This window comes from Nyctibius grandis, unplaced genomic scaffold, assembly GCF_013368605.1.
Source record: "Nyctibius grandis isolate bNycGra1 unplaced genomic scaffold, bNycGra1.pri scaffold_158_arrow_ctg1, whole genome shotgun sequence".
NCBI lineage: Eukaryota > Metazoa > Chordata > Aves > Nyctibiiformes > Nyctibiidae > Nyctibius > Nyctibius grandis.
The window spans coordinates 1-24519 of record NW_027167531.1 but is presented as its reverse complement, the minus strand read 5'-3'; the positions used below and the strand labels follow the sequence as shown (position 1 = coordinate 24519).

The window sequence follows — 24519 nt, the reverse complement described above, 5'->3', positions numbered from 1 at the left end:
GTGTTGGTGGGGGTCGTGGGGTGCGGGGGGGTCCTGGGTGGGTGGGGGTCCCAGGTTGGGGTGGGAAACCCCTTGTCCCCACCCCAAATACTCCCCTGTGGGGTCTGGCTGTGGGCATCCTCCATGGGGGTGGTACCTGCAGGGGCAGGGGGTGGTGTGGGGGGGCTTCGGGGGGTCCTGGGGTGCGGGATGGGGGTCCTGGGCAGGGTGGGGGGGGTCCTGGGGTCTGGGGGGGTCCTGGGGTGCAGGTGGGTCCCTGGGTGGGTGGGAAACCCCTTGTCCCCCCCCCCCCCCCAAACGCTCCCTCGTGGGGTCTGGCTCTGAGCATCCTCCATGGGGGTGGTACCTGCAGGGGCAGGGGGTGGTGTGGGGGGGTCCCTGGGGTGCAGGGGGGGTCCTGGGGTGTAGGGGGGGTCCCTGGGTGGGTGGGGGGCCGCTCTGAGGGGCCGGTGGGTGCCCCCAGGCCCACTGCGAGCCCCAGGACTACCGGCCCATGCACCACGAGGACTTCAAGGAGGACCTGCGGCGGTTCCGCCTCAAGAGCCGCACCTGGGGGGGGGAGCGCAGCAAGGGGGGGCTCCACGCCCGCCCCCAGCACTTCTGAGGGGTCACAGGGACCCCCCCCGCCACCCCCCAGGGCTGCCACCCCACACCTGCCCCCCCCCAGCCCTCCGCTGCCCAGTGCCCTGCGTGGCATCACTGGTTTTACCCCTTTTTACCCCAAAAAAGGGGGGGGGGTTGGACCCTAAATGGGGCTGGGGGCTGCTCCTGCCCCCTCACTGCCAGGTTCAGCCTTCCTGGGGGGGGGCAGAGCTGGGGTGGGTGCCAGCTGCCCCCCCCCCAGCTCTCCCCTCCCTGGCAGCAGGGCCTGGGGGCTGTGGGGCAGCCCCCAGCCCCTTCCCCTTGCCCCCTGGGTGGGGGGGGGCTGTGCCAGCCCCAGGAAACCTACTGGGCTGCAGGACCCCCCCCCATGAGGGCTGGGTGCCCCCAGGGAGGGCAGGGACCCCCCCCCGGGAGGGCTGGGTGCCCCCAGGGAGGGCAGGGACCCCCCCCAGGAGGGCTGGGTGCCCCCAGGGAGGGCAGGGACCCCCCCCCCAGGAGGGTGGGTGCCCCCAGAAGGGTTTATTTGGCCAAACTGTTGCAGAAAAGCACTTAAAGCTCCTTTGCAGCCTGGGGGGGGGCTGCAGGACCCCCCCTCTCTGCCCGCAGGGGTGGGTGCCGGGGGGTGGGTGCCCCATGGGTGCCCCTTGTGCCAGTCACCGGTTGTTTGGGGTGGTTTTGTTGGGGGTTTTTTGCCCCGTTTTATTTAAAGTGGTTTGTTGTCATCCTCCGGGGTAGCTGTGGTTAACTGGGGGGGGGCTGCAGGGGTGGGTGCCCCCCCCCCCAAAGCCTGGGGGGCTTGGGGAAAGGGAGAATGGTTTGTGGGGGTGTCCCCAGGGGGGGTGGCGGTGGGGACAGGGACAAAGGGTGACCCAGGTGATGCAGGGGGACAGCAGCAGCGTGGGGGGGGGGCTGGCCTGGACCCCCAGCGGGCAGCATGGGGGGGGCGGGGGAGCAGGAGAGCGCTGCCATGGCCCCCCCTCTTGCCCCCCCCCCCACGCCACGCTGTCCCCAGGCCCTGTGTCGTCCCCCCCCCCAGGCCACGCTGTCCCCCAGGCCCTGTCCCCCCCCCCCAGGCCATGCTGCCCCCCCAGCCCTGTCCCCCCCCAGGCCACGCTGTGCCCCAGGCCCTGTATCCCCCCCCCCAGGCCACGCTGTCCCCCAGGCCCTGTGTCCCCCCCCAGGCCATGCTCTCCCCCAGGCCCTGGCCCCCCTGTCGCCCCCCCCCAGCCCTGTCCCCCCCCCCAGGCCCTGTCGCCCCCCCCCAGCCCTGTCCCCAACCCAGGCCACGCTGTCCCCAGGCCCTGTGTCCCCCCCCCCCCATGCCATGCTGCCCCCAGGCCCTGTGTCCCCCCCCCAGGCCACGCTGTCCCCCAGGCCCTGTGTCCCCTGTCGCCCCCCCCCCACCCCTGTCCCCCCCCAGGCCATGCTGTCCCCCAGGCCCTGTCCCCCCCCCCCAGGCCCTGTGTCCCCCCCCCCAGGCCACGCTGCCCCCCAGGCCCTGTCCCCCCTGTCGCCCCCCCCCAGCCCTGTCCCCCCCCCCCCCCCAGGCCATGCTGCCCCCCCAGGCCCTGTCCCCCTTGTCGCCCCCCCCCAAGCCCTGTGTCCCCCTCCCCAGGCCACGCTGTGCCCCAGGCCCTGTCCCCTTTGTCGCCCCCCCCAGGCCTGTCCCCCCCCAGGCCATGCTGCCCCCCCAGGCCTCTCTTCCTCTTCCTGCCCCGCCCACCACCCCCTCTCCACCAATCAGCGGCCCGCTTCCGCCTATCCTCGACCAATCACCACCCTCCGTTTCACGCGCAGCGGGCGGGCACCCCCTCCACCAATCCCCTCCGCCTCTCCCTTCCGCACTGCCCCCCCCCGCCAATCGCAGCAGGACACCGGCGCAGGCTCTAACCAATCGCAGCGCGCGAAGGGGGCGGGCCGGCTCCACCCCCCCCTCCGCCCCCCGTGGCGGGGGTCTCGCGGCGGCGTTGCCATGGTGCTGGCGCTCGTGCTGCTGGCGCGGGGCGGGGCGGACCCCGCAGGCCACGCCCCCCCGGGCCACGCCCCCCCGGGCCACGCCCCCTGCCGCCTGCTGTACGCGCGAACCTTCGGGACCCCCCCGGGGATCCCCCCGGGGACCCCCGACCCCCCCGGGGCACCCGCACGGCGACGCCTCCGCCGCAAGGAGCAGCTGATGGCGGTGGCCAGGTACCGGCGACCCCCCCCCCGCCCCCTGCGGCTGGGACCCCCCCGCCATGGACCCCCGCCCTCCATGGGACCCCCCCCTCCATGGGACCCCCCCATGGGACCCCCCCATGGGACCCCCCCTCCATGGGACCCTCCCCTCCGTGGGACCCCCCCTCTGTGGGACCCCCCCTCTGTGGGACCCCCCTCCATGGGACCCCCCCCCATGGGACCCCCCCCCCTCCATGGGACCCCCCCCCCTCCATGGGACCCCTCCTCCATGCGACCCCCCCTCCATGGGACCCCTCTCCGTGGGACCCCCCCTCCATGGGACCCCCGTCCATGGGACCCCACCCTATGGGACCCCTCCCTATGGGACCCCCCCCCCTCCATGGGACCCCTCCTCCATGGGACCCCCCCGCCATGGGACCCACCCTCATGGGACACCCCCCTATGGGACCCCACCCTATGGGACCCCCCCTCCATGGGACCCCTCCTCCATGGGACCCCCCCGCCATGGGACCCACCCTCATGGGACACCCCCCTATGGGACCCCACCCTATGGGACCCCCCCTCCATGGGACCCCTCTCCATGGGACCCCCCTCCACGCTGTCCCCCAGCCCCCGTGTCCCCCCCAGCCCCCATAAAGGGGGTCACCTACATGGGGGGGGGTCTCAAAACGAGGGTCCCCCCCCTCTCTTCCAGGCAAGTGGCCTCCCAGTGCTGGCTACCTCAGCCCTCCCTGGGGCTCCCGCTGTCCCCCCCCGTCCCCGAGGAGCCGCTGGCCCTCCAGGACGCCCCGGGGGGCGTTTTCCAGCTGCCCCCCGGAGACCCCTTCCCCGAGCCGGTGACGGTGACCTGGCTGTCGGCCCCCGCCCTCGCCTTCGCCCTGGTGTGCGACCCCCGGGAGAACGTGGCGCTGGCCCAGCTCACGCTGCGCCGCCTGGCCACCCGCCTGGCCCCGCTGCTGGCCCCCGGCGCCCCGCTCCTGCTCCGGCCCGACGCCGCCGACCTCGTCCTGCGTCGCCTCCTGCCCCACGGGCGGCTGCTCTTCCTCAACGAACGCTGTCTGCAGGCCTTGGACCGGGAGATGGGCAACAAGGGGACCCGCTGAGCTCTGGGCTACCACCCCCGAGCTCCGGGCCACCACCTCTGAGCTCCAGGCCAGCACCCCCCAAGCTCCGGCCACCATCCCCAAACTCCAGGCCAGCACCCCCCAAGCTCTGGCCACCACCCCTGAGCTCCAGGCCACCACCCCCGAGCTCCAGGCCAGCACCCCCAAGCTCTGGCCACCACCCCCTGAGCTCTGGCCACCACCCCCAAGCTCCAGGCCACCACCCCTGAGCTCCAGGCCAGCACCCCCCAAGCTCTGGCCACCACCCCCCAGCTCCAGCCACCACCCCCTGAGCTCCGGGCCACCACCCCTGAGCTTGGGCCAGCACCCCCGAGCTCCAGCCACCACCCCTGAGCTCTGGCTACCACCCCCCGAGCTCTGGGCCACCACCCCCCAAGCTCCGGGCCAGCACCCCCGAGCTCCAGCCACCACCCCCTGAGCTCTGGCCACCACCCCCAAGCTCTGGCCACCACCCCCGAGCTCCGGGCCACCACCCCCAAGCTCTGGCCACCACCCCCGAGCTCCGGGCCACCACCCCTGAGCTCTGGCCACCACCCCTGACGTTGGGGACAAGGGAGGGAGCCCAGACGGTCACCAAGGCCCAGGAAAAGCGTCTCGGAATAAAGAGCAACGAGGCCACCAACGAGGCCACCAACGAGGCCACCAACGGCAGGTCTTTAACCCCTACGTCCCCCCCAGGTGCCACCGTGGGGGGTGTCCCCATAAAACCCCCCCGGAGTGGGGACGGTGCCACGCTCCTGCGCCGCTTGGCATGCGCGGGGTGGCACCGGGGGGTAAAAACGCTTCGTGAAGCCCCCCCTGCCAGCCCCGAGGACGGGGGGGAGGGGGTGTCCCCTGGAGATGCCGCTTGGGGTGGGGGACACGTGTGACACACGGGGAGGTGGCAGGGGCTGGCACCCTCCTGCCAGGGTGAGTGGGGGGGTGTTGGCCAGGGTGGGATCTGGCCATGGGGATGCCAGGTGGGGGCTGAGGGCGCAGGGGGGGGTCCCGGTGCCCCCTCCCACCACGCTCACAGGGCGAGGGGGTGGATGTGTCCCTGTGGTGGCACTCGTGGGACCCCCGTGACGTGAGAGGTGGCACCGTGGTTGGTGCCAGCCGAGGTCCCCGAGGCAGAGGGGCTGGCGGGGGACGTGCGGGGGGCTAGAGGGGGTATGGGGGGAGCAGTTTAATCAGAGCCCAGCGCAGGGCTCTGGGTGCCAGGGGGCAGCGCCAGGCTGGCACCGGGAGGTCCCCGGGGGGCCCGTGCGGCGGCGCGGCCATCGGCGTGGCGTCAGGGCGGGCTCAGGTCCCTCTTGCAGATCCAGGGGAAGGAGACGTTGCAGTTGTGGTCGTTCCAGAGGCCGTTGCCCACGGGGTGGATCTGGGCGCAGCTCTCCCGGCCCCACGGCCCGTAGTCCGTGTTGTCCGGTTGCCCCGGGGCCCAGAAGCTGCGGGGGCAGAGCGGGGTGGGGGGGGGGCACTGGGGGGGTGGGGGGTGTCCCCCTGCCCCAAACCCCGCTCACCTCTGGGCCTCCGAGTAGGCAGCGCCGTCCACCCAGCGCCACGAGCCCTTGGGCTCGGTGGCCACCAGCCCGATCCAGTAGGAGCCGGCCCTGGCCTCCCGCGCCAGGTAGTCCTGTGGGGTGGGCAGGGGGGTGCGGGCAGGGGGGTGCGGGCAGGAGGGTGCAGGCAGGAGGGGGTGAGCAGGAGGATGCAGGCAGGAGGGTGCAGGCAGGAGGGTGAGGGCAGGAGGGTGAGGGCAGGAGGGTGCGGGCAGGGGGGTGCGGGCAGGAGGGTGCGGGCAGGAGGGTGCGGGCAGGAGGATGCAGGCAGGAGGGGGTGAGCAGGAGGGTGCAGGCAGGAGGGTGCGGGCAGGAGGGTGCGGGCAGGAGGGTGTGGGCAGGAGGGTGCAGACAGGAGGGGGTGAGCAGGAGGATGCAGGCAGGGGGGTGCGGGCAGGAGGGTGCAGACAGGGGGGTGCGGGCAGGAGGGTGAGGGCAGGAGGGTGCGGGCAGGGGGGTGCAGACAGGAGGGTGCAGGCAGGAGGGTGCGGGCAGGAGGGTGCGGGCAGGAGGGTGCGGGCAGGAGGGTCAGACAGGAGGGTCAGGCAGGAGGGTGCGGGCAGGCTGCAGGCAGGAGGGGCCGGTGACGGGCGCCGCGGCCCCGCACCCACCTGCTCCTGGGCGCTGGTGACGGAGGCGAGGTGGGCGCTGGCGGCGCGGCAGGAGGCCTCCGCCTCGGCCCAGGCCTTCCGCTCCCCCGAGAAGAAGTAGATGGTGCCCCGGTGGTAGCGCCAGCCCAGCGCCAGCCCCTGCAGCCACCGCCCTGCCAGGGGGACAGCCGTGGGGCAGCCGTGGGGGCCCAGGGCCCGGTGTCCCCCCCGTGTCCCCCCCAGGCCGTTACCGAGCTGGTCCTTCCGCCTCTGTGCCACGGTCGGGCTCTCGACGGAGCTCCGGGCACCTGCCGGGGGTCAGGGAGAGGAGCGGGCAGCGGGCTGGGCATGGCACGGGCAGGGGACAGGGGCTGGGGACAGGGACTGGGGACAGGGACAGGGCTGGGGACAGGGACTGGGACTGGGACAGGAGCTGGGGACAGGCACTGGGGACAGGGATTGGGGACAGGGACTGGGGACAGGTGACACAGGCAGAGCTGGGGACAGGGACTGGGGACAGGGGACACGGGCAGGGACTGGGGGCAGGGACTGGGGACAGGGACTGGGGACAGGGGCTGGGGACAGGGGCCATGGGCAGGGACTGGGGACAGGGACTGGGGACAGGGGCTATGGGCAAGGACAGGGGACACGGGCAGGGGACAGGACTGGGGACAGGGTTACAGGCAAGGACTGGGGACATGAGTAGGGGCTGGGGACAGGGTCTGGGGACAGAGGACACGGGCAGGTCTGGGGACAGGGACTGGGGACAGGGGACACGGGCAGGGACTGGGGACAAGGATTGGGGACAGGGGCTGGGGACAGGGGCAGGGCTGGGGACAGGGGCTGGGGACAGGGGCTATGGGCAAGGACAGGGGACACGGGCAGGGGACAGGACTGGGGACAGGGTTACAGGCAAGGACTGGGGACATGAGTAGGGGCTGGGGACAGGGGCTGGGGACAGAGGACACGGGCAGGTCTGGGGACAGGGGCTGGGGACAGGGGCCATGGGCAGGGACTGGGACAGGGGCTGGGGACAGGGACTGGGGACAGGGACTGGGGACAGGGGACACGGGCAGGGACTGGGGACAGGGACTGTGGGCAGGGACTGGGGACAGGGACTGGGGACAAGGATTGGGGACAGGGGCCATGGGCAGGGACTGGGACAGGAGCTGGGGACAGGGACAGGGGCTGGGGACAGGTGACACGGGCAGAGCTGGGGACAGGGGCTAGGGACAGGGACTGGGGTCCCGGGGGCAGCCCCGGGGTCCCGCTCACCGTCGGGGTCGGGCAGCAGAGGGGCCCCCACGGCCGCCAGCTCTGCCCGCGCTGCCCGCAGCTCTGCCTGGCCCTGCAGGTCTGCGGAGGGCAGGGGCTCAGCGCCGTGCCAGGGCCACCCGGGGGGCTCAGCACCGTGCCAGGGCCACCGGCGGGGCACAGGGCTGTCCCCGGGGGGCTCAGCACCGTGCCAGGGCCACCCGGGGGGCACAGGGCTGTGCCAGGGCCACCCGGGAGGCACAGGGCTGTCCCCGTGGGCTCAGCGCCGTGCCAGGGCTCAGCACCATGCCAGGGCTGTCCCCGTGGGGCTCAGCGCCATGCCAGGGCCACCCGGGGGGCACAGGGCTGTCCCGGGGGGCTCAGCGCCATGCCAGGGCCACCCGGGGGGCACAGGGCTGTCCCTGGGGGGCTCAGCGCCGTGCCAGGGCTGTCCCCGGGGGGCACAGGGCTGTCCCCGTGGGGCTCAGCGCCATGCCAGGGCCACTCGGGGGGCTCAGGGCTGTCCCCGGGGCTCAGCACTGTGCCAGGGCTCAGCACGGTGCCAGGGCTGCCCGTGGGTCCCTGCCCGCTCCCGGTCCCTGCCCCGCACCCCCGTCCCCCCCGGGTGGCACTTACGCAGGGTGACGAGGGCGGCCAGGGCGGTCCCCAGCACTAGGAGCACGGCGGTGCCCACGGCCAGGACGGTGCCCTGCGCCCCGCGGGACGGGGCCGGAGGGGTCCCGGTTACCGGTGCTGTGGGAGAAGAGCCGTGAGCCGGGGCTGAGCCCCCCCCGGTGCCTCCAGGACGGGGCACAGGCAGCTGCCCGCTCCTGCCCGCGCCGTGCCCGGCCTTACCCGGGGGGTACCGGATCTGCAGGGTCTCGTAGAGGTCGGGCCCCGCCGCGGCCATGCCTGGCATGGGGGGGGCTGTGCCGTGCCGGAGCCCCGGTGCCCGCCGGTGCCAGGAAAGGGGAACCCTGACCCGGGCACCCGCCACTGCCGCTTGTGGGTGCCGGTTCCTGCTGCTGGCCGGGGCGTCACGAGCATCCCCCCGCCCCGGGTGGCACCGGCTGGGGACAACACCCCGGGCAGGGCACAGGGGGACGGCCCAGCCCCTGCCCATGGCCCCTGTCCCCAGTCCCTGTCCCCAGTCCTTGCCCACAGCCCCTGTCTCTTTTCATCCCAGCTGTAGTATCCACCCCAGCCATGGTGTCCACCCCAGCTAAGGTGTTAGGACCAGCGACAGGACAAGAGGACACAGCCTCAAGCTTGGCCAGGGGAGGGTCAGGTTGGACATGAGGAAGCATTTCTTCTCAGCAAGGGTCATTAGCCATTGGAAGGGGCTGCCCAGGGAGGTGGTGGAGTCACCATCTCTGGAGGGGTTTAAGAAAAGCCTGGAGATGGCACTTAGTGCCCTGGTCTAGTTGCCATGGTGGTGTCAGGGCAATGGTTGGACTCCATGAGCCCAGAGGGCTCTTCCAGCCCCAGTGATTCTGTGATTCTGTGACCCTGATGGGTCCCTTCCGACTGGAGATGTTCCGTGGCTCCACGATCTCCCTATTGCCACACCAGTAACATTTGATTTACTGGGCTGTGCTTTGCCTTGCTGTCAACCCAACTCCACCATTCCTACCTCCTGTGGGGATGGACCATAACGCCACGAGTCTTTTGTTTCCCACCGTATGTTTATCAAGTTTTTCGGGGATGTGGCACCCCCAAACCCATGAGCAGCACCGGGCAGGGGCACTCGCCCCTTCGGAGCCACCAGGACCTCGGGAGAGGAGCGGATGTGGTCGGGGTTTGCCGTGTTACAAAACGGGGTGAGTCAGGGCTGATGTTCTCCAACATCCATCACCGAGAGGCTGGAGAAGTGGCCGGAGGAAGACGAAACAGCTGGGGAGGAGGAAGGAAACCAGGTCGTCTGCGGGTTGCACAAGTGGTGAATCACGGAGTCGGAGAACATCTGGAGCGGGAAGGGAACCACCGGGTTCATCGCGTCCATCGCGCTGTGAGGAAGCCCCCTTGGTGGTGTTGAGGGGTCCCTTCCCACTCCAGATGGTCTGTGACTCTCTGACTACCTGAAACTAAACCGTGTGACTTGGAGCATCGTCTAGGTGCTCCTCAAACTCTACCACTGGAGCATCATCTAGGTGCTCCTCAAACTCTACCACTGGAGCATCATCTAGGTGCTCCTCAAACTCTACCACGTCCCCGGGAGCCTGTCCAGTTCTCGTGGTTCAATGTCCTCCATCTACTCATGGAATCATAGAATTGTTAAGGCCACACCTCAAATCCTGGGTGCAGGTTGGCTCTCAAGCAGTGTTGGGTAACTCCCAGAACAACCTTCTCCTCAGCCTGGAACTTGTCCTTCTTCCCTTTGTGACAATGGGGACAACACTTGCCAGCTTCCAGCCACCCGGGTCCTCTCCAGACTCCCAAGATCGTTGAAAAATAATGGAGAGAGGGTCCTGTGGTAACATCAGGAGATGTTGTCATGATACCATCGTGCTATCACACAGAATCCCAGACTCAATGAGGCTGGAAGAGCCCTCTGGACTCATCGAGCCCAACCATTGCCCTGACACCACCATGGCAACTAGACCAGGGCACTAAGTGCCATGTCCAGGCTTTTCTTAAACCCCTCCAGAGATGGTGACTCCCCCACCTCCCTGGGCAGCCCCTTCCAATGGCTAATGACCCTTGCTGAGAAGAAATGCTTCCTCATGTCCAACCTGACCCTCCCCTGGACCCCAGCCAGTCCCAAAGGACACCAGCACCCCCCAGGTGACCTCCCTCAATCCCAGAGGACCCCACTTGAGCCCACATTACCTCAGCCCACCCCGAGGGACCCCACCTCAGCCCAGAGGGCCCCACACGATCCCAAGGGATCTCAGGCGACCCCTGAGGGCCCCAGACAATCCTTGAGGCCCCCAGCTGACACCCCCTGGGGCTGGGGACCCCATCCTGCCCCCATGGACCCCATCCTGCCCCCATGGACCCCATCCTGCCCCCATGGACCCCAGCCCCCCCCCCTTCCCCTCTCAAAATGGCGGCCGGGCCCTGCCCTCAGCCCTTGCCCTCACCCAAGATGGCTGACGCGGCGTCGGGCGGGGCGGGGGGAGCGACGTCACCTCAGAGGGCCGCGTCCCGCTGCCCGCGCTTTGCCCTTATCCAAGATGGCGGCAGATATAGAGGGGAGGAAGGACGGCTGTGCCCTCTTCCAAGATGGCGGGCGCGGCGTCAAGGCGGTGTCGAGGCGCACAGGGGCGGGGCGGGAGAAAGCGAAAGTGGCGGAGGGACCGGAACGGCGGCGGGGCCGGGGGGTCCCCCCCTCGTTGCGGGACACGGGGACCCCCCCCCCAGCTCCCCGGGCCATGTCGCGGCTGGAGGCGGTGGCCAACGTGGCGCTGCGGGTGCCGGCGCTGGCGCTGCTGGAGCTGCTGTACCGGTGGGACGAGGCGGCCGTGGGCGAGCTGCTGCGGCCCCGCCGAGGGGACCCCCCGGTGCTGCGGGGCCCGGCCCTGCGCGGCGCCTGCGGCCTGGGTGAGGGGGGGACACCGGGGGGACACCCAGGGGGTGGGCAGGATGGGGACACCGGGGGGACACCGGGGGGGACACCCCAGAGGGGATACCCCGGGGGTGGGCAGGTTGGGGACATGAGGGGACACCCCAAGGGGTGGCCGTGTTTGGGGACACCCCAGGGGATGGACAGGCTGGGGACATGAGGGGACACCCCAAGGGGTGGCCGTGTTTGGGGACACCTCAGGGGATGGGCAGGCTGGGGACATGAGGGGACACCCCAAGGGATGGCCGTGTTTGGGGACACCTCAGGGGATGGACAAGGGGACATGCCAAGGATGGACAGGCTGGGGACATGAGGGGACACCCCAAGGGGTGGCCGTGTTTGGGGACACCTCAGGGGATGGACAGGGTTGGGGTCATGAGGGGACACTTCGAGGGATGGCCGTGCTGGGGACACGAGGGGACATAGGGGCTGGCCAGGCTGGGGACACAAGGGGACACCCCAAGGGATGGCCAGGTTAGGGACATGTGGGGACACCGCAGGGGCAGGGGTCTCACCCTGTGTCCCCCCGCCCGGTGCTGGCCCCGAGCCCCCTCGCCGGTGGCCAGGTGCTGGTGCCAGGTAGCCAGGGAGGGGTCCCGGGGGTCCCATGTGCCCACCCCACACCCAGGTGTCCCCGTCCCCTCGCAGGCCAGCTTGCCTGTGCGTCCCCTGCGCGGTGCTGGCGCGGGGCCGGTGGCCGTGGCTGTTCGGGGCGCCGGTGGTGCCGGTGCTGGCCCGCCTGGGGCTCCCCCCGCACGCCCTGCCCGCCGCCGCCAACGCCGCCGCCGCCGCCACCGCCCTGCACGTGCTCGGCGGCCTCGGTGCCCGCGGCCTCGGCCCCCTCCGCGTGGCCACCGCCGCCTGCCGGGGGGTGACGCGGGTGAGCGGGCAGGGGGGGTGTGGGGTGGGGGGCTGTGGGGCGGGGGGGTGTAGGATGGGGGGCTGTGGGGTGGGGGGTGTAGGATGGGGGGATGTAGGATGGGGGGTGCGGGGTCGGGGGGTGTGGGGCTGTGGGTGGGGGGTGTAGGATGGGGGGCTATAGGGCAGGGGGCTGCAGGGTGGGGGGCTGCAGGATGGGGGGCTGTGGGGCAGGGGGCTGTGGGGCAGGGGGCTATAGGTTGGGGGGTGTAGGATGGGGGGTTATAGGGCAGGGGGGCTGTAGGTTGGGGGGCTGTAGGATGGGGGGCTGCAGGGTGGGGGGCTATGGGGTGGGGGGCTGTAGGTTGGGGGGGTGTAGGATGGGGGGCTATAGGGCAGGGGGCCGCAGGACGGGGGGCTGTGGGGCAGGGGGCTATAGGTTGGGTGTCTATAGGGCAGGGGGCTGTAGGTTGGGGGGCTGCAGGATGGGGGGCTATAGGGCAGGGGGCCGCAGGACGGGGGGCTGTGGGGTGGGGGGTCCCGCGGTGAGCCCAGCTCGCTGTGGGGTGGGCTGTGGGCTGGCCCCTGGCCCCTCGCCCCCTGGGCCCCCCGCGTGTGGGGCAGGGTGGGGGGCACCCCCTGAGTGTGTCGTCCCCCCCAGGCGCTGGAGCTGCGGGGGCCGGTGGCGCTGGGCACGTCCCTCTGGGCCCGCCGGGCCGTCCCCCTCCTCTTCCTCGTCCCCCTCCTCTCCCTTGTCCCCCTCCTCTTCCTCGCCTTCTGGCTCGCGCTCTTCATCCTCCGCCTCGGCTCCTTCCTCACCTCCACCGGCCCCCAGCAGGGCCTGCTCTTCCTCCTCCTCAGCAGGTAGGACGGGGCCTCCTCTTCCTCCCTCTTCCTCCTCTCCCTCCTCTTCCTCCTCCTCAGCCCGTAGGGACGGGGCGGCCCAGCCTTCCTCCCGCAGGGCTGGGGGAGGATGAGGAGGGGCTGGGGCTCTGCTTTGGGCTGCCAGCCCCCTGCCCACCTCTACCAGCCCCCTGCCAGCCCCTACCAGCCCCTGCCCACCACGGCTCATCCCTACCCACCCCTGCCCACCCCTACCAGCCCCGTGCCAGCCCCTACCAGCCCCCTGCCAGCCCCTGCTCACCCCTATCCACCCCTGCCCACCCCTGCCAGCCCCCTGCCCACCCCTACCAGCCCCTACCAGCCCCTGCCCACCCCTGCCAGCCCTGCCAGCACCTACCAGCCCCCTACCCACCCCTACCCACCCCTGCCAGCCCCTACCAGCCCCTGCCCACCCCTACCCACACCTCCCCACCCCTGCCCACCCGTGCCCCCCCAGTGCTCACCCCGTGCCCCCTGGCAGCGCGGCCGGGTGCTGCAGCACCCCCTACTCCCTCCTCGGCCTCGCCTTCGCCGTCTCCTACCTCGCCCGGGGCATCCTCACCCTGGGCAAGCTTTACCTGCTGGGCTGCGGCGCCCTCCGGGACGGCAACGGCATGGGCAGGTGGGCATGGGCAGGGGGCACGGGGAGGGTGGCATGGGCAGGGGGCACGGGGAGGGTGGCATGGGCAGGGGGCATGGGCAGGGGGGCATGAGCAGGGGGCACGGGGAGGGGTGGGGGCATGGGGAGGACAGAGGTGTCACAGGGGTTCCAGGGGACCAGGGCACGTCCCCACGGGGTGCCCAGGGCCTGGCACACGCCGCCGTGCCCCCTCCTCACGCCCCGCTCCTGGCAGGGGGGTGACGGAGGGGGTGACGCTGCTGGCGCTGGCGCTGCAGACGGGGCTGCCGGAGCTGCCGCCCCCCCAGCGGACCTTCCTCCTCGGCATCCTCCTCTTCATCGCGGGCACCTCCACGCTGCAGTCCCTGGGCGAGGTCGCCGAGCCTGTCGTGCTGGCACTGGGGGCATCCCGCAGCAGGTACCCGGAGGGAGGAAGAGGAGGGTCCTTCTCCCCCCGTGCCCCCTCCAGTGAGGGGGTTTGGGGGCAGAATGGGTGCCCAAGGCGGGGTGGAGTGTGGGGTGCTGCCCCCGGGGTGGGCACGGCCCCGCTGAGCTCTGCCCCCCTCCCCAGGAGCCCCTGGAGGCATTTCCGTGCCATCACCATGTGCCTCTTCCTGCTGGTGTCCCCGTGTGCCATGGCCTGGGGCATCGCCCGCTGGTGCCACCCCGACGGCTGGCTGCTCGTGCTGCTCGCCAGCGGCCTGCTCACCGCGCTGCGGGTACCGCTGCCCCCCCAGGACCCCCGGGCACCCTCACTGGGGACACTGGGGACACTGGGGTGGGGGGTGGGATCTGCCATCCAGCCACTGGGTGGGCATCCCTGCCCCAGTCACCCTCACTGGGGACACTGGGGTGGGGGGGGATCTGCCATCTGGCCACCGAGTGGGCATCCCTGCCCGTCCCATGCCCACAACCCTGCCCCAGTCACCCTCCCTGGGGACACTGGGGTGGTGGTGGGGGGTGGGATCTGCCATCCAGCCACCGGGTGGGCATCCCTGCCCGTCCCATGCCCACAACCCTGCCCCAGTCACCCTCACTGGGGACACTGGGGTGGTGGTGGGGGGTGGGATCTGCCATCCAGCCACTGGGTGGGTGTCCCCGCCCCAGTCACCCTCACTGGGGACACTGGGGTGGTGGTGGGGGGTGGGATCTGCCATCTGGCCACCGGGTGGGCATCCCTCCCTGCCCCATGCCCATGGCCCTGCCCCAGTCACCCTCACTGGAGACACTGGGGTGATGTTGGGGGGATGGGATCTGCCATCTGGCCACCGAGTGGGCATCCCTGCCCATCCCATGCCCACCACCCTGCCCCAGTCACCCTCCCTGGGGACACTGGGGTGGTGGGGGGGGTGCCATCTGCCATCCAGCCACTGGGTGGGCATCCCTCCCTGCCCCATGCCCATGGCCCTGCCCCAGTCACCCTCACTGGGGACACTGGGGTGGCATCTGCCATCTGGCCACTGTATGGGTGTCCCTGCCCCAGTCACCCCCACTGGGGACACTGGGGTGGCATCTGCCACCCGTCCAGTGTCACCGAGGCGCCCTCCCCCCCTCGCCAGGCGCTGGGCACCCTCTTCACCTACACCCTCTTCCTGGTGGAGCCGCTCCGGGACGCGCCGCTGGAGGGGACGGACGAGGTCACCTGCTGGGCGAGGGCGCTGGGCCGGGCGCTGGAGCTCCTGGTGGCCGTGGGCACGCTGGGCTACGGCGCCCGGGAGACCCTGCTGGGGGAGTGGAGCTGGGTGGGCACTGCCGCCATCCTCGCCCACTCCTACCTCAACGTGTGGCTGCGGGCGCGCGCGAGCTGGAGGAGCCTCCTGCTGCGCCGCGGGGCCACCAAGAAGGTCACCTCCTTGCCCCGGGCCACCGGCGGGCAGCTGCAGGACCACCACGACGTCTGTGCCATCTGCTTCCAGGTCAGCCCCCTCGCCATCACCCCGGTGGTGCCAGGGGTGCCCTGCCCGCCGGGTGACACCCTCCCCATGCCCACAGGACATGCAGGTGGCCGTTGTCACCCGCTGTGGTCACCTCTTCCACGCCGCCTGCCTCCGCCAGTGGCTCTGCGTGCAGGACACGTGCCCCATGTGCCACCTGCCAGTCACACCAGTGGCCACCAAGGAGGATCCTGGCACCGGGGACAAGGCGCCGGAGGATGGAGCCGCGGCGAGCCCGGCCACCAGCCCTCCTAGCCCCACGGACTGCCACCCCCGGTGCCAGGGACCCCGCGTGGCACCGGTGTCCCCGTGTCCCCACGGACTCTTGTTGCAATAAAGCCGGAGCTCAAGCAGCTGCCCCCGGGCACCGTGACGGGATGGTGCCCTGCGCCAGGGCGGTGGCCCGTGCCAGGTGTGTGGCCCGTGCCCAGCCTGTCCCTGGGGTGCTGGGGGGCGTGGGGAGGGTGGGCACCCGATGGGTGCACGGTGGGTGCCCGGCTGCCTTCTGGCCTTACCCCACTAGATGGCACGGGTGGCACGTGCTGGGTGGCTTGGGGTGGTGGGGGGGGTTTGAGGGGGTGGCCTGGGCTTGGCATGGAGCTGGTGTGGGGTGGCAGGGGCTTGGCATGAGTCTGGTGGGGGTGGCATGGGGATGGCACAGGATGGCACCGGCGTGGCCTGGGTCTGGCAGGAGCTTGATGTGGGTCTGGCACAGGATGATTTGGGCTCGGTGTGGGTCTGGCAGGAGCTTGGCATGGTTCTGGCACGGGATGGCGTGGTCTTGGCACGGGATGGCGTGGTTCTGGCATAGGGTGGCGTGGGTCTGGCGTGGGTCAGCTCTGCTGCCACCCCCCTTTCCCTGTGCCCGTCCCCGTGCCCACACCAGCACAGGAGTGGGAAGCCCCCATGTGGGGGGGGCGAGGGGGGCTGAGACCCCCTGCTGCCCCCCCCACAGCCTGGCACCCCCGGGTCCTGCCCCCCTTCCAAGCGGGTGGGTCCCTGCACGTGCCCCTGGGCAGTGGGTGCAGCAGCCCCCACCCCACTGCTCGGCCCCACAGGGCTTTGCTGGGGGGCGGCGGGAGCGAGGGGCCCCCAGTGTCCCCCCTGAGCCCCCCCGGTGCTGCCACCCCCCCCCCGGTGCTGCCACCCCCCCATGCCCAGCCGTGCTGCCTCCATTAGAGCCCATTACCGGCGCCGGGCAACTCGGGTGCCCACGGGGCCAGTCCTGGGGGAGGGACCTGCGGCCCTGGCACGGCTCAGCACGGCTCGGCCTGGAAATGGGAGATGGGGGGGCTGGGAGTCCCCGGGGGGCTCAGGGTGTCCCCGGGGCTCAGGGTGTCCCCGGGGGGGCTCAGGGTGTCCCCGGGGCTCAGGGTGTCCTCGAGGGGCTCAGGGCGTCCCTGGGGCTTCGGGTGTCCCCGAGGGGCTCAGGGTGTGGGCTCAGGGTGTCCCCGGGGGGCTCAGGGTGTCCTTGGGGGGCTCGGGGTGTCCCTGGGGCTCAGGGTGTCCCCCGCGGGGCTTAGGGTGTCCCCGAGGGGCTCAGGGTGTCCTTGGGGGGCTCGGGGTGTCCCCGGGGGGCGCCGGGTGTCCTTGGGGGGCTCACGGTGTCCCTGGGGCTTTGGGTGTCCCCGGGGGGCTCAGGGTGTCCCCGGGGCTCAGGGTGTCCCCGGGGGGCTCAGGGTGTCCCTGGGGGGCTCAGGGTGTCCTTGGGGGGCTCGGGGTGTCCCTGGGGGGCTCAGGGTGTCCCCGGGGCTCAGGGTGTCCCCCGAGGGGCTCAGGGTGTCCTTGGGGGGCTCGGGGTGTCCCCGGGGGGCTCAGGGTGTCCCCGGGGCTCAGGGTGTCCCCGGGGGGCTCAGGGTGTCCCTGGGGGGCTCAGGGTGTCCTTGGGGGGCTCAGGGTGTCCCTGGGGCTCGGGGTGTCCCTGGGGGGCTCAGGGTGTCCTTGGGGGGCTCGGGGTGTCCCTGGGGCTCAGGGTGTCCCCGGGGGGCACAGGGTGTCCTTGGGGGGCTCGGGGTGTCCCTGGGGCTCAGGGTGTCCCCCGCGGGGCTTAGGGTGTCCCCGAGGGGCTCAGGGTGTCCTTGGGGGGCTCGGGGTGTCCCCGGGGGGCGCCGGGTGTCCTTGGGGGGCTCACGGTGTCCCTGGGGCTTCGGGTGTCCCCGGGGGGCTCAGGGTGTCCTTGGGGGGCTCGAGGTGTCCCTGGGGCTCAGGGTGTGGGCGCAGGGTGTCCCCGGGGGGCTCGGGGTGTCCCTGGGGCTCGGGGTGTCCCTGGGGGGCTCAGGGTGTCCCTGGGGGGCTCGGGGTGTCCCTGGGGCTCAGGGTGTCCCCGGGGGGCACAGGGTGTCCCCGGGGGCTCAGGGTGTCCCCGGGCCGCCCCGTCGCGGCCACCCGCGGGGGTGCCCGGTGCCCGGCGCCCCCCGCCCGGCTCGGAGCCCCTCCGGCGGCTCGGGGAGGGACCGCTCCTCCCCGGAATGATGTCAGCCTGCCCGGCCGCGGCCCCCGCCTCCCCCGGCGGCTCCGGCCCTGCCTCCCCGGGGAGGCGGCGGCGGCGGCGGCATGGCCCGGGCCGGCGGGGCGGCGGGGCGGCGGCACCGGGCGCTGCTGCTCATGGTGCTGCTGCCCGCGGCGGGGGGGCGGCGGGGCACGGGGGGGGCGGCGGCGGAGGCGGCGGCGGCGGGGCGACCCCCCCCACCCCGAGCCCCCTGCGACCCCCCCCGCCCGCCCGCTCCTGCTGCTGCTGCCGCTGCCGCTGCCGGTACCGGTACCGCCGCCCCGCGCCGCCGCCGCCGCCCGCCCGGTAACGAGCCCCCGCCCGCCCCCCGCTGCCCCCTCCCGCGCCCCTCTCCGGCCTCCTCCCCGCTCCATCCCTCCGCTCCTCCTCTCAGCCTTCCTCCCTCCTCTGCCTCCCCCAGCGCTCCCTCCGCTCCTCCATCCCTCCCTCCAGCCCTCTGAGCCTTCCTCCCTCCTTCCTTCCACTCCTCCTCTGCCTCCATCCCTCCCTCCGCTCCTCTAAGCCTTCCTCCATCCCTCCCTCCCTCCATCCCTCCCTCCACCCCTCCTCTGCCTCCCTCCATCCCTCCCTCCAGCGCTCTGAGCCTTCCTCCCTCCCTCTTTCCACTCCTCCTCTGCCTTCCTCCCTCCCTCCGCTCCCCTAAGCCTTCCTCCATCCCTCCCTCCACCCCTCCTCTGCCTCCTTCCATCCCTCCCTCCATCCCTCCCTCCACTCCTCTAAGCCTTCCTCCATCCCTCCCTCCATCCCTCCCTCCACCCCTCCTCTGCCTCCCTCCCTCCATCCCTCCCTCCATCCCTTTAAGCCTTCCTCCCCCCCTCCTCTCCCTCCCTCCATCCCTCCCTCCAGTCCTCTAAGCCTTCCTCCCTCCCTCTTTCCCCCCCTCCACTCCCCCCCCCCGCTCCTCCCCTCCCACCCGCCCCCCCCCCCGCCGCCCCCCGCCCCTTCCCCTCCCGGTCCCCGCACTTGCCTCTCGGTCTCCTCCGGCTCCAACTTCCCCGTCCCCGCCTCCGCCCCCCGCCGCCCCCCCGAGCCTCCCCCCCCCCCCGCTCCCTCCCGCTCCCCCGCCGCAGATGCCGCTTCCCCGGCGGCCGGGACGGGCACTGCCCGGCTCGGAACGGCTCTGCCGGGCCCGGGGCAGGGCGGCGGGGGGCGGCCGCTGAGCCCGTGCCATGTTCTCGGTGCAGGAGGCGCTGCCCCGGGGGGGGCTGCCCATGAAGGAGGAGCCGCTGCCCGCCGGGCTGCCCTCCGGCCGCTGGCTGCAGGGCACCGCCGTCCTGGATGCCAGCACGGCGGCACAGAGGTAAGGGGCTCCGCGGGCACCCCCGGGGCTGCGGGCAGCTCGGGCTCCGCGGGCACCCCCGGGGCTGCGGGCAGCTCGGGCTCCATGGGCATCCCGGGCTCCGTGGGCACCCCAGGCACTGAGGGTATCCTGGGCTCCGTGGGCATCCCAGGCATCCCGGGCATCACGAGCATCCCGGGTACCACGGGCTCCATGGGCATCCCAGACTCCACAGGCACCCCGGGCTCCGTGGGCACCCCAGGCTCCGTGGGCATCCCAGACTCCACGGTCACCCTGGGCTCCGTGGGCATCCCGGGCTCCGTGGGCATCCCAGACTCCACGGGCACCCCGGGCTCCGTGGGCACCCCGGGCTCCGTGGGCATCCCGGGCATCACGAGCATCCTGGGTACCACGGTCTCCATGGGCATCCCAGGTGCTGTGAGCATCCCGGGTGCCGTGGGCATCGCAGGCACCCCGGGCACCCCGGGCACCCCACACCCTCAGCACCCCGGGATCCCTGGGCAGCCTGGACACCTCAGGCATCCCTCGTACCCGCTGGGTACTTTGTGCCCCCCCCAGGTGCCCACATGGGCTCCTCAGGTCTCCAGGTGACCCCTACCCCTGCCTACCCCAGGCATCTTGGGAGGAAGGGCCAGTGGGTGCTGGCAGCGGGGCAGGAGCCGCTGCTGGAGCTGTCAGGGGCTTGTGCCGTGCCATGCCATGCCATGCCATGCCATGCCGTGCCATGCCGTGCCATGCCGTCCACCAGCCGGGGCCAGGACCCGCACCCTGACCCCCAGCTCTCTCTCCTGTGCCCAGAGGGGTCCCGGCTGTGGCTCGGTGACACCTTCACCGCTGCCCCCAGTGCCCCCCGTGTGTGCCATGGGGTTCGGGGGGTGGGTACGGGGGGGCTTTGTGCAGGGGGGGGTCGGGAGATGCCACAGCTCAGCCCCGATGCCCCACGGCGCGTGTGGGCACACTCGCAGGGTGGTCAACACCCCCCCAGACCCAACCTGCCCCACACCCGGGGGTCTCCCACCGCCACCCTGCCACCACCAGCACCCACAAGACCCCCCAGTCCCGTGTGGCCACCGCGGGGTCCCCGGGCGATGCCAGCGGCGTGCCCAGGGAGGGCAGTGGGCAGGGGGCCACGGGGTGAGCTCACGCGGGGTCTCGGCTCCCCGGGTGGGGACTGGCACCCCCCGTTGCCCCCCGGGGAGCGGTGGGTGCGGGTGCCCCGGGCGCGGGGGCCGAGGCGGCTTTCCTGTAAGCGCGGCCCCGCTGCTAGGAAATGCGCTGATTGCCGTTAGTAATTAATAATTAATGGGGCCGGGCAGCGGGGCGCGGGCAGCGGGGTGGCAGCCATCGCCCCGCCGGGCTCCAGCCCCCCCTGGCACCTTGGGGCCGAGGCTCTGGGGGGGCGCAGGGGACCGGGGGGGGCCACCCCGCTGTGACCACCCGCCGTCCCCAGCTGGGAGCCCCGTGCCGGGGGGTGCTGCCCCAGCGGGTCCCCGCGTGGCACCGGGGGTCCCCGTGTGGGCACAGCGGGATGGGGGACTGTGGGGTGCCTGGTGGTGTCTGCCCTGTGCTGCGGGGCCAGACGCCACGGGGATGGGCCCCGAGAGCAAACCCAGCGGCACCGGTTGGACCCGCGGGTAGGGGACAAGGGGCAGCCACGGGGTGTGCCAGGACACGGCCACCAGCAGTGCTTGGGGACAGGAGTGTGCTGAGGGCGATGCCAGGGGTAATTAAAGCCCGAGGAGCATCGTTAGGGGCGGTGGGGGTGCCCGGGGTGCTGTCCCCACGCTGGGCAGGTGCTGCTGGGACCGGCCGCGGGAGCAGGGTGACAGCAAAGGGACCGAGCCCCCGTGTCTGCTCGTGTTTGGGGGGACGCTGGTGGCTGCGGCTTGTACAGGGCTCTGGGAGGTGTCCCCATGTCCCCGTGTCCCCATGTCCCCATGTTCCCATGTCCCCGTGTCCCCATGGCTATGTGTCCCCATGTCCCCGTGTCCCCCATAGCTGTGTGTCCCTGTACTCCCCGTGTCCCTGTGTCCCTATATCCCTGTGTCCCCATGGCTGCATGTTCCTCTGTCCCCATATCCCCGTGTCCCTCTGTCCCCGTGTCCCCATGTCCCCGTGTCTGCGTGCAGCCAGCGGTGCCCCTGGGCACGGGGGTCGGTGGGAGCAGCCTGGCAGCAGCAGGGTGGGGGGCTCAGCAGGGCACAGCCTGGGGACACGCTCCGACCTCCAGCTGCAGGCAGAGGTGTCCCCACCCTGGTCCCCACCCTTGTGCCATGTCCCCGACCACCCCGGGGCCCGTCGGGGGTCAGGGTGCCAGGGTCCTGCTCCTCACCCGTGCACTGTGTCCCCCCCCGGGGGCTCCTCTCCTCGATGGGGTGCTGCGGGCAGCGGGCTGGGTGTGACAGCCCCCCCCGTGCCATTCCCAGGCCACCCATCAGGTGACAGTTGTGTCCCTCCGTGCCGGGGGGTGGTGGCAGAGGGACCCCCACAGCACCAGTGGTGACACTGGTCAGGGACAGGGACCCCAGGCTGGGCTGGGGACGAGGCGACTGGCCACTTGTGTGTGCCCGGAGCCCTGGTCGGTGCCACCGTCCCTGCGCTGTCCCCGTGCTGTCACCCCGGGTGTCCGTGCAGGGCTGGCAGCGGTGTCCCCCAGAGCAGCCGGTGCCACGGGCGAGCCCTGAGGTGCCTCTGCGGGGTGGCAGCGGGATGCCCCAGGGCTGGGCTCAGGGTGCCGAGGGCTCAGGGGCTTGGGGATGTCCCCTCCTGTCCCCTCCTGTCCCCTCCTGAGCCCCTGCAGTGCCCCCGGGGGGGCGATTCCCCTCCCAGGGGACCGGGGCTGACTTCGGCCTCGCTCCCCCTGAGGACAAGCCCCTGGTGGGGACACGCGGGGCACGGGGCAGGGTGGGGGTCCTGGGTGCTCCCTGGGGGTCCTGGGTGCTCACCCCACCCCGGTCTGCAGCACCCCGGGGTACCAGGGGGCATCGCTGCCCGCTGCGGGGGAGCTTGGTGGCTCCCCTGGTGATGGGGGGGACCTGGGGAGGGGTGCTGGGGAGGGGTGCTGGGGGTCCCAGAGAGGTGTATTGGGGGTCCTGGAGAGGGGGTCCTGGAGAGGGGGTCCTGGGGAAGGGGTGCTGGGGAGGGGTGCTGGGGGTCCTGAAGAGGGGGTGCTGGGGAAGGGGTGCTGGGGGGTCTAGAGAGGGGTGCTGGGGGTCCCAGGGAGGGGGGGCTGGGGGTCCTGGAGAGGGGGTGCTGGGGAGGGGATGCTGGGGGTCCCGGGGAGGGGTGCTGGGGGTGCTGGGGAGGGATGCTGAGGGTCCCGAACAGGGGGTGCTGGGGGTCCCGGGGAGGGGTCCTGGGGGTGCTGGGGAGGGGGTTTTGGGGGTCCTGGGGAGGGGATGCTGGGGGTGCTGGGGAGGAGGTGCTGAGGAGGGCTGCTGGGGGTGCTGTGGGGTGCTGTGGGGGGTGCTGGGGGTCCTGGAGACAGGGTCCTGGGGAGGGGATGCTGGGGGTCCTGGGGAGGGGTGCTGGGGAGGGGGTGCTGGGGGTGCTGGGGGTCCCGGAGAGGGGGTGCTGGGGAGGGGGTGCTGGGGGTGCTGGGGGTCCCGGAGAGGGGTGCTGGGGGTCCTGGGGAGGGGGTGCTGGGGGTGCTGTGGGTCCCGGGGAGGGGGTGCTGAGGGTCCTGGGGAGGGGGTGCTGGGGGTGCTGGGGGTCCTGGGGAGGGGGTGCTGGGGGTCCCAGAGAGGGGTGCTGGGGGTCCTGGGGAGGGGGTGCTGGGGGTCCCAGAGAGCAGTGCTGGGGGTCCTGGGGAGGGGTGCTGGGGAGGGGGTCCTGGGGAGGGGGTGCTGGGGGTCCCAGGGAGGGGATGCTGGGGAGGGGATGCTGGGGGTCTCAGAGAGGGGGTGCTGGGGGTCCCGCCAGCCGCCCCCCCTCACGCCCCCCCCCTCCCGGCAGCGGGGTGGGCCTGGCGCGGGCGCACTTCGAGAAGCAGCCCCCCGCCAACCTGCGCAAGTCCAACTTCTTCCACTTCGTGCTGGCCATGTACGACCGGCTGGGGCAGCCCGTGGAGGTGGAGCGCACCGCCTTCGTGGGCTTCGTGGAGAAGGAGCGGGTGAGACCCCCCCCAGGGACCCCCCCAGGGTGGGGAGGGGGTCAGGGTGGGGCTGGGCTCCATCCCCCAGCCCTGGGAGCCTGCGCCGCGGAGGCTGAGACCTGGCCCCAACTCATCACACGTGTGGGGAGCCCTGAGCCGCGCTGGGGGGGGGCTGCACCGAGGTGGGGGGGGACACAGTGACACCCCCCCTGTCCCCCCCCCCCCCAGGAGCAGAACGGGGAGAAAACCAACAACGGGATCCAGTACCGGCTCCAGCTGCTGTACAGCAACGGTGGGTGCTGGGGGGGGGGGGTGGGTGCGCGCAGGGCTGACCCCCCCCTGCACCCCCCCCAGGGCTCCGCACCGAGCAGGACCTCTACGTGCGCCTCGTCGACTCCGTGTCCAAGCAGGTACCGGCACGGCACACGCGTGTGCACACGTGTGGGGGGGGTGTGAGCGCACACGCGTGCGGTGACACCCCCCCTGAGCCCCCTCTGCCCCCCCCAGGCCATCATCTACGAGGGGCAGGACAAGAACCCCGAGATGTGCCGGGTGCTCCTCACCCACGAGATCATGTGCAGGTGGGGGGGGGGGGCCGGGGGGGTCCTGGGGGTGGGGGTCCCAGTGGGTGTCCCATGAGGGTCCCATGGGGGTCCCAGGGGGTTTCTATGGGGGTTCTGGGGATGGGGATCCTATGGGGGTCCCGTGGGGGTCCTGGGGTGGGGGTCCCTTGGGTGGGGATCCCTTGGGGGTCCCGTGAGGGGCCCAGGGGGGTCCTATGGGGGTCCCGTGGGGGTCCTGGGGGTGGGGGTCCCGGGGTGGGGGTCCCATGGAAGTCCCAGGGGGGGTTCTATGGGGGTTCTGGAGGTGGGGGTCCCAGGGGTGGGGGTCCCGTGGGGGTCCTATGAGGGTCCTGTGGGGATCTCATGGGGGTCCCACAAGGGTCCCAGGGGGGTGGGGGTCCCAGTGGGGGTCCCGTGAGGGTCCCAGGGGGTTTCTATGGGGGTTCTGGGGGTGGGGGTCCCAGTGGGGGTCCTGGGGGTGTCCCAGGGGTGGGGATCCCATGGGGGTCCCGTGAGGGTCCCAGGGGGGTTCCATGGGGGTTCTGGAGGTGGGGGTCTTGGGGTGGGGGTCCCATGGGGGTCCTATGAGGGTCCTGTGGGTGGGGATCTCATGGGGGTCCCACAAGGGTCCCAGGGGGGTGGGGGTCCCAGTGGGGATCCCATGAGGGTCCCAGGGGGGTTCCATGGGGGTCCTGGGGGTGGGGGTCCTGGGGGTGTCCCAGGGGTGGGGGTCCCAGTGGGGGTCCCGTGAGGGTCCTAGGGGGTTCTATGGGGATCCTGGGGGTGGGGGTCCCAGTGGGGGTCCCGTGAGGGTCCCAGGGGGGTTCTATGGGGGTCCTGGGGGTGGGGGTCCCAGTGGGGGCCCTGGGGGTGTCCCAGGGGTGGGGATCCCATGGGTGTCCCGTGAGG

General features: G+C 72.4%; 4 protein-coding genes across 4 annotated transcripts; 3 read left to right on the top strand and 1 right to left on the bottom strand.

Moving 5' to 3' along the window:
- The first annotated feature begins 2474 nt into the window (after positions 1–2474).
- AP5S1 (adaptor related protein complex 5 subunit sigma 1) lies at positions 2475–4536 on the top strand. Its single transcript, XM_068424661.1, has 2 exons — positions 2475–2790; positions 3473–4536. The coding sequence occupies exons 1-2, from the start codon at positions 2576–2578 to the stop codon at positions 3879–3881; spliced, it is 624 nt and encodes a 207-aa protein (XP_068280762.1). The 5' UTR covers positions 2475–2575; the 3' UTR covers positions 3882–4536.
- A 625-nt stretch (positions 4537–5161) lies between these two features.
- LOC137677358 (C-type lectin domain family 4 member K-like) lies at positions 5162–8303 on the bottom strand. The gene is made up of 7 exons (XM_068424660.1): positions 8143–8303; positions 7924–8040; positions 7153–7389; positions 6285–6341; positions 6055–6206; positions 5405–5517; positions 5162–5329 (listed from the first exon to the last, which is right to left on the bottom strand). Exons 1-7 carry the CDS (start codon positions 8204–8206, stop codon positions 5173–5175), a joined length of 897 nt encoding a protein of 298 aa, XP_068280761.1. The 5' UTR covers positions 8207–8303; the 3' UTR covers positions 5162–5172.
- Positions 8304–10556: 2253 nt separating this feature from the next.
- Positions 10557–15510, top strand: LOC137677357 (RING finger protein 145-like). The gene is made up of 8 exons (XM_068424659.1): positions 10557–10830; positions 11440–11732; positions 12372–12574; positions 13074–13214; positions 13447–13629; positions 13783–13930; positions 14771–15127; positions 15204–15510. Exons 1-8 carry the CDS (start codon positions 10662–10664, stop codon positions 15480–15482), a joined length of 1773 nt encoding a protein of 590 aa, XP_068280760.1. The 5' UTR covers positions 10557–10661; the 3' UTR covers positions 15483–15510.
- LOC137677356 (transcription factor COE1-like) lies at positions 15484–23628 on the top strand (the record flags this gene model as incomplete). Its single annotated transcript, XM_068424657.1, has 6 exons — positions 15484–15557; positions 18839–18954; positions 22909–23065; positions 23276–23339; positions 23402–23457; positions 23555–23628. Coding segments are annotated over exons 2-6 (440 nt in total), but the record flags the coding sequence as incomplete, so codon positions are not given.
- Between the last annotated feature and the right edge of the window lie 891 nt (positions 23629–24519).

Excerpts from the sequence above, each read along its gene's own strand:
- AP5S1 (XM_068424661.1), top strand. The coding sequence starts at position 2,576 with ATGGTGCTGGCGCTCGTGCTGCTGGCGCGGGGCGGGGCGGACCCCGCA. Across the intron at positions 2,791-3,472 it reads CAGCTGATGGCGGTGGCCAG|GCAAGTGGCCTCCCAGTGCT; the intron begins GTACCGGCGACC and ends CCTCTCTTCCAG.
- LOC137677357 (XM_068424659.1), top strand. The coding sequence starts at position 10,662 with ATGTCGCGGCTGGAGGCGGTGGCCAACGTGGCGCTGCGGGTGCCGGCG. Across the intron at positions 10,831-11,439 it reads GCGCGGCGCCTGCGGCCTGG|GGAGGGGTCCCGGGGGTCCC; the intron begins GTGAGGGGGGGA and ends CCAGGTAGCCAG. Across the intron at positions 12,575-13,073 it reads CTCTTCCTCCTCCTCAGCAG|CGCGGCCGGGTGCTGCAGCA; the intron begins GTAGGACGGGGC and ends GCCCCCTGGCAG.
- LOC137677358 (XM_068424660.1), bottom strand. The coding sequence starts at position 8,206 with ATGCCAGGCATGGCCGCGGCGGGGCCCGACCTCTACGAGACCCTGCAG. Across the intron at positions 7,390-7,923 it reads GGCCGCCCTCGTCACCCTGC|ACCTGCAGGGCCAGGCAGAG; the intron begins GTAAGTGCCACC and ends TGCCCTCCGCAG. Across the intron at positions 6,207-6,284 it reads GAGGCGGAAGGACCAGCTCG|GGCGGTGGCTGCAGGGGCTG; the intron begins GTAACGGCCTGG and ends TCCCCCTGGCAG.